We start from the raw sequence: 7,678 nt of genomic DNA, 5'->3' as shown, positions 1-7,678 counted from the left end.
GGGGTGTCCAGAGATAAACGGGATAAGAGATCAGGGTGGTGGGGGCGGGTAGTCTGTATATGGTGACTGTCCAAGTCATCCTGAAGACTGCTTTTAGTCTTGAGGGAAGCAAGAAGTCATTAGAGGGATTTGAATAAATGACCTACCTACCTTAGGAAAAACCCACTCTGACTACGATGTGCACAATGGGCTCTCGGATGACCAGACCAAAACTTAAGAGATGACGCCAGCTAGGAAGTAACCGCGATGACCCATGTGAGTGACAACGGTAGCTTGATCTGGGGCGGTTAGTGGTTGAAGTAATATGTACTTAAGAAAACCGTGTGTGTGTGTGTGTGTGTGTGTGTGTGTGTGTGTGTGTGTACACAAGTGCGCGCGCACACACAGGGTAAGTAAAAAGTTGCTACTAACTCACAGAAACCTTTATTAAACAATAATAGCAAAATGAAAAGCTTTTGTCTCGACAGCGCCTCGGTGGCGGTGTGTCCAGTTCTAAAGGGGGTGGTTTCATCATGGTAACCCTTCCGGACAGAATACGATGTTCCTCACCTGACAGCAGGTCAAACGGCACTGTGGGCATCCTTGAGAAACTCACCTCTGTGCCTTTTAAATATTCTCTGCATTTAGAGGACAAAAAGAAGGTTGAAGAGGCAAGACCCGGGCTGCAGGTGACCCTTGGCCACCCTCCCAAGAAAGACCAAGCAGGTGCACGAGAGGAATTCCTCTGCGTAACTTGGCTGACTGTTTTCTCACCAATGTCACTTCCAACTTTCTGAAGACTTCTTCGTACGTGCCTGTGATCCACCTGTGTACTTAGTGAAAAAAATCTTTAAGATGACTCCTTTGGGAATCTCAAAAGAACAGTCACCTTAACGTCCTGGGCTGACCTGACCTGAGGCCCAACAGATCTTCTCAGAAGTCCAGGTTTTGAGTGGATCTCTTTTTGAAGGCACTCTAACCAAACTAAGCATAGTACTGAGAGCGCTTGTCTGCAGACAGCCAACAGTCACAGTGGCATGTCTAAACATGTTTTTTGCTTTTGGAATAAACCTAAGCATGGATAAACTATAACTCTAGTAGCAATCCTTTTTGACTAACCTTCGTGTGTGTGTGTGTGTGTGTGTGTGTGTGTGTGTGTGTGTGTGTTTACAGGGATAGACATTCAAAGCAAGGAGGATTCCAAGAGCTTTTGGGAAAATTCCATTATCATTTCATTCCATTTTTCCATGAACTTTTTAATGAACCCCTCATATATAAGTAAATATACAGATACAAAATACACAGATACATATACTTATATAGACATAGATATAAGCAAGTGCGTATGTATGCTTCTATATATATGAGTTATTAGTATATATGTTAGTATTTACAACTATTAAAGTGGATGTAGAAGAAAATAAATGCAAGCTGAGCCCTAAGATGTGCCTTAAATTAAGCTGGACAGGCAGTTGAGTGAACTTTAAATAGAGTAAGGATAATAATGAAGTGTATGATTATATTGGCATCAATACAGATCTATGTATTGACATTTAATAAAACATAAGGTTTCCCAACATATTCATTCATTCATTCATTCATTCACCAAACATAATGAGGATTTACAGTCTAGTGGGGAATTTGGAATTGCTATCCCCAGAGACAGTTCAAGTGCTGTGGGGAGACAAAGTAAGGATAACTAATCCAGACTTGGAGGGTCAGGGTAGGCTGCTCAGAGGGAGTTCAACAACAACCAGGAAGCTCACTGCCATCGCATCACTGCTGCCTCATAGTGACTGCTCTATAGGACAGTGTGGAACTGCCTCTGTGGGTTTCGGAGACTACAACTCTTTACAGGAGAACACAAACTCAGTCTTTCGCCCACGGAGACCTTGGGGATGGCAGCCCAGTTTGCTACCAGAGCTCCTGTGGTGGAGGGAGTGGGGGAGGAGAGAGAAAACAGCATTTACAAGAAGCTGAATTGAAAGACACGGAGTTATTCCTCGGGAACTGCCAGGAGTTCAGTGCAGGAAGTAGAGAGAGGGGTGACACTGGAGACAGAAGGGCTCGATTATGAATGTACTTTAAACTTCTAGGGACTTTGAACTCTTCTGTTTCAGTGATTCATCAAGGAGACGCAGCTGCCTGATAGTGGCAGCGGGGAGGAAGTGACTAGGGCTCTGGATAAGAGGACCGAAGAGTCAGGGATGACAGCCCAGTGTGTGCCTTGGACACGTAAAGTAAGTGCACGGTGCTGCGCCTTTCTTACGAAAAGGCGAAGACAGGGGTGGTGGGTGCTGTGTTGAGTATCTAGACAACTGACCACGTAAGTCTACCACTTAGCCATCCATTCGAGGCTAGAGCTGTTGATCTGGAGTCCCCAATATAAAACTAAAGTCACAAGGGCGTGTACATTAAAATCTTGGGGGTGAAAAAAGAAGACAGCAGGTGAATGGAAAGGGCCTGCCTTAGAGGCATCGGACAACTAACATGCACAAGGCAAGCAGAGGCACAGGAACAAGGGGACCTGGAAACAATGTATCCCACCCACAAAGGAGAAAGGGCTTCAGAGGTGTTATGCCATATTTTATTATTTATGCTCTTCTAAAATCAACCAACAATTATTTTTTTAGTAGCTCCAATACATTTAAGGAGCCCCGATGGTGCAGTGGTTATGCTTTGGGGTGCTAACTGCAAGGTCAGCAGTTTAAAACCACTGGCCAGCTCCTCAGGAGAAAGAGGAAGCTTTCTGCTTCCGTAAAGAGCTACTGTCTCAGAAACCCAGAGGCAGTTCTATCTTGTCCTAGAGTACTGGTTCTCAACCTTCCTGATGCCGGGACCCTTTCATACCATACCATTCCTCATGTTGTGGTGACCCCCAAACATAACATTGCTTTCATTGCTACTTCATCACTGACATTTTACTACTGTGATGAATCGGGCGACCCCTGTGAAAGGGGTCGCGACCCACAGGTTGAGAACCACTGAGGGTCTCCACGAGTTGGAATCGACTCCTCAGTGGCAGTCAGCTTGGTTTTCTGGCTCAGAGCCCACCACTCACTCCGCAGGGAAAGCTGTGGCAGTCAGGGTCTGCAAAGATTTGCAGCCTGGCAAAGTCTCTGAGACAATGCTACTCGGTCCTATAAAGTCACTACTGAATTGGAAATCAACTCAATGGCAATGAGTTTATAATACATATAAGTATACGATCATCTTACTAGTGGGAGAAGTAGAGCATAAATATGAAATAAGTTAATTAGCATTAATCTCTCTTCATAACAGACAGCAGAGGTGTTGAAACTTCCAGGACTGGGCAATCCTGTGGACTACAGACCAATAAATAAAAAAAATCACTGTGGAATAAAAAGTTGAGGAAAAGTATGTTTTGTCTGTTTGTTCATGTGTTGGAGAAATTAGGTTAGACCATGGAAGTCTGAACATGAAGGTGGGGAGGGCGATACACCACAATGAACTCAAAGGAAAAGTGTATGCATAGATATTTTATCATTCATGTCACTAAAGAACACATCACAGATGAACTTTTATACACATACACACTCACAGGCACCAAGACACTTAACTGGTCCAAAGTGAGTGAAGCCAACCTTTAAAAGCACATCTTCAGATGTGCAAAGCACACTATTTTGTGTGAATACAATCAATGCCATCCTTCCATCCTTTGCGCATAATGCCGACAGTGGTCTGTCACAATTCCTGATTTGAAGGAAGGTTTTGTTTGTTTGTTTTGTAAACTTCCAATACATTGAATTCTAGCACCTAGGGTAAACGGAGAAGCTTCTGATTGTTTTTTAAACAAAGGAACAGACCTTAATCATAGAAGGTGAAATTAGCTAATCAGATAAATAAATTTTAAAAAAACCAAGAGATACCTATTAATCCACTACTAATTCACTTACTAATTCACTTCATGGTTGAGTTTAGGGTTTGTTTTTGTCTTATTCTCATCGACTAGCATTACTATCAAGACAGAGATGCTCGACTCTTGATTAGTTAAAAAAAAATTTTTGTAAGTAACATAAATTTGTGATTCAAATACATTTAAAAACAGCTCTTGGTTTTTTACAAATTGACAGTAGTCTGGAATGTAGACACGTCTAAGAAAATTGGCACAAAACTTAAGTGCAGTGCTTAAAGACCTAAAAATTTTTAAGAATTCCGATGGCTACTCCCTTTTTATCACGAATAAAAAGCCCCAAGGTTTAATGTACACTGGCAGCACCGATGATATTACTGGAGGCAATGATCATTACACAAGTTCTCCCCTCACCCTCTGGGGTTTCCAACACTGTTTTCTGATGCCTACAGCCCCTGAATTTCTATTTTCATGTAAAATCAAAAGAAAACATATGCCTATGCTTAACAATGCTAAACAATCTAATCGTCCAGTATCAAAATTAAGAACTGTACATATTCTTTGTGCAAATGAAATAGATGCAATTCTGTTTGCTTTTCCTCAAACTAAAACAATGTGATTATGTCAACAGTAAGGTCCAAATGGTAACACATTTCACAGGGCTTAAGAAAAAAATCACATGTAACTATCATTGATAATAAAAGCCAAGTGCGCCACTGAAAAACACTGCTTCCTCACCAAGGATGTATGTACCATATATACTCGAGTATACGCCGACCCGAATATCAGCCGAGGCACCTAATTTTACCACAAAAACTACATTAAAAAATGTGCTAAAAAACTCGGCTTATACGTGAGTACATACAGTATGTATTGTAACTTCTTGGTCTGCAGGCATCCTTTAAGTGACAAAAACTGAAATAAATAACCCAACTTTTTTTCTTCCCAAATGACACTAGTTCTTACCCATAAAACGCAAATAAGAGTACTAATTAAAGTACCCACAAGACAACTAGGACAAATAAGGCTTTAGGATTATCGCACATATCATTATATAACTACAACTAAGCAATCCCCAGAGGAGTTATTCTGACATGACAGGAGCATAGCATTTTGGTGTGATAGTTAAGCTTTTCCCAGCAAGCAGGTGTCTGCGGATGTCAAGAAGTAAAGCCATGCTTCTAAAGGCAAACTCCTCAATAAATCCTAACAGCGCACTGTGTACTGCGCATATGCTTTTGATTCTGAGGTGAAGTCCAATATGTGAGGCACATTGTCCTACATGTGTTCTGAACACAAATTTAACCTCTGATTCACTTTTATTATAATGACAAAGCTCACATAATACTTAGAACTTGACCTTGCTGCCAAAGGGCCAGGAAGTTAAACTTTAACAGTTGAGTTACAAAGAATTGGTAAGACCCTAAGGCCTTGTCAGTGTTGCTCACCTTTCAATAAAAAGCACAGGTACTCTCAAAAGTAAAATCTGGGGGCATAACACTGCACAGCATGCTTCCTAAGCAAAGCAGGGAACACCATCAAAGACAACACAAACACAGGACATTCGTCATCAAAGAAAACTCCAACTACAAGGAAGGAAAAAAAGACAATGGGTTTTCTTGAATCGCATCTGCTCACAGAAATGTTAGGGTCCCTGCTATCAAACTGCTTGGTATGTGCAGTGGAGAGCCCTCGCAAAGCTCTGCATAAAGACTCAGGGCTGAACACTGAGCAGGCTCTTGGAAAGAGCCTGGTCTCCACAGCAAGCCACCAGCTGGCACGCTGGAGCGCTCACAGAACTCCTCGGCGCTGAAAGAAGCTCATAAATAAAAGAACAGTACAGGCCCGGGATTTGTCAGGAGCTGGAGTTACTATCAGATGGGTCTCCAAGGCGGGGCCAAGTCGGTCCACGGGAAGACACTTGTTTTTCTACGGAACACAGGGAATCTACCCCTGCTACTGGGTCATCTCTGTGCCCCAGTTCCCGGTGCAACAAGCAGACAAGCTCCCTTCACGCTCACGACCTTCCTTGGAAAGCAAGACCCACACCCAAGACACCAATCTACCCACAGGCCAGCATCCATTCCAACACGACTGAGGGCTGGGGGCCGACGACAAGTACGGGGGTCCCTCTTCTCAGCGTTCACAGCCATCCCCAATGGGAGAACGAACGGGCCGCCCTGAGTAGGGTGGACAGCACTGGAACATTCCAAAGTGACAAACACATTATTGAAAAGGATCACGGGAAATTCCTGGGACCAAACATGGGCAAAGCTTCACCTCACTCTCCATCAAGCACCCACCAAGGGGCTAAAACCCCTAAAACATGCTTAGGTCCTGAGATCTGGTGGCAGCTGACCACCAGCTGGCAGGCGGCCCCAAGAGTACACACAGGTGCAGTCGGGCAGCACGGGTGCTCTTACCTCGCAGGTCGGGGACACGCAGGCCTTCAGCTGGTCACCATCTCCCTCGGGCAGCCCAGTCCGACGCGTGGCCATCATTTCATTTCAAGTGACAGAGAAGAAACAAATCCTTTGGAGTCCACATCGGGAGGGAAAATGCCGCCACAGATCCGAAAAGAAAGGATTCCCCCCCAGGCTCCCAGGTGGTTGCAGGGCTGGAGAGCCAAATAACAGCGCCAGGAGCTGCCGGTGGCGGTGAAAGCCCTTCACAAAGCCTCGGTGATTTCTGCGGACACCAGCGGACGGCGCCGGCTCCTTCCACGTCTTGAGAAGCAACAAAGGAGAAGTGAGGGCGAGGAAGCCACGTCGAGGCCGAGGAAGACAGGCGGGGGCCACCTTTCGCCTAGTCCTGCCGCGCCGCCGTGCCGTCAAGAAGCAGCTGAGTGTGGCATGAAGGCTGCAGCGTCGGCCCCCAGGAAGGCCGTTCCTAGAACAGGAAAAAGTTAAAGGGCGTGAACTTTCCCCACACGCTGTTTTCCCCGTGTCCACAGGTCTACACCAAGTTCGCCTTTACCACCCTTGTGCGAATTACTTGGCCCAGGCTGAGGATCCGCACACCCGAGCGCGGAAGGCAGCATCCCATACAAAAGAATGGGCAAAAAGGAAAAAAGCCTATCAATCAGCGGGGACAACGAGAAGCAGCAGAATTGGAAGGGGAAGGCAGTCAAACAAGTATGGGTGTTTTCCTCTTTAAAGAAGAAAAAAAGAAAAGAAAAGCACACGCGTTTGGGAGCACATTTTAAACAGCATCGTTCCTGAGCTGAAGGGAGGGAGTCTAGACGTGTATGTGAGCTGACGTTTTCTCCCCAGGGACCTAAAATCAAATCCTCCTACTTTTCCAGCACCCAAATTGTTCCTTCTCCTCCCCCGACCCTTGCAGGCCCAGCCGAAGAGGGCTGGGGACAGGGCTGCCCGGCGCCGGGTCTCCGGGCGGCGGCGGCGGCAGTTTTCCGTGGCCCGCGGCGGGGCCGGGCGCGGCGGGGCCGCGGGTGCGAACCCGGGGCAGCTCCCTCTCGGCGGCATGAGGCTCCAGCTACCGAAATGCAGCCGCAGCTCTGAACAACTTTTATGTCGTTAGCTGCTGCCGACACTGCCGCCCCCCGCAACCACCTAGGAGAGGGGGTCCAAAAAAAAAAAAAAAGGGAAAACGAAAACCACCACCCACCTACCACTCTCCTCCGCCCCTTCCTGAGGCGGGTCGGCGACCGCGATCTCCCGGGAAGAGCGGCCCCAATAGGTACTTTTAAAAGGCGCGTGGAGACCAGGTCGTGGGGAGAAAGTAAGGGACAGGCTTACCCTCGGCGCCCGGCCGTGCCCCAGCTCCAAAGGCGCGCGGGCGAGCGGCGGCGGGGACGCGGGCCGG

At 46.4% G+C, this 7,678-nt stretch overlaps 1 protein-coding gene across 1 annotated transcript in view; it reads right to left on the bottom strand.

Moving 5' to 3' along the window:
- Nucleotides 1–7,649, bottom strand: part of ARHGAP21 (Rho GTPase activating protein 21) — a 166,344-nt gene extending 158,695 nt beyond the window's left edge. Inside the window, exons 1-2 of the mRNA XM_045283521.1 lie at nucleotides 7,612–7,649; nucleotides 6,277–6,742 (exon numbers count right to left, since the gene is read on the bottom strand). Of these exons, the coding sequence (XP_045139456.1) occupies nucleotides 6,277–6,354 (78 nt within the window). The 5' untranslated portion in view covers nucleotides 6,355–6,742; nucleotides 7,612–7,649. The remainder of the gene's footprint in view (nucleotides 1–6,276; nucleotides 6,743–7,611) is intronic.
- Nucleotides 7,650–7,678: the final 29 nt, after the last annotated feature.

Source organism: Echinops telfairi, unplaced genomic scaffold, assembly GCF_000313985.2.
Source record: "Echinops telfairi isolate 266 unplaced genomic scaffold, ASM31398v2 ScPeMD7_7461;HRSCAF=8499, whole genome shotgun sequence".
Taxonomy (NCBI): Eukaryota; Metazoa; Chordata; class Mammalia; order Afrosoricida; family Tenrecidae; genus Echinops; species Echinops telfairi.
This window is presented reverse-complemented; position numbering and strand designations above follow the sequence as displayed.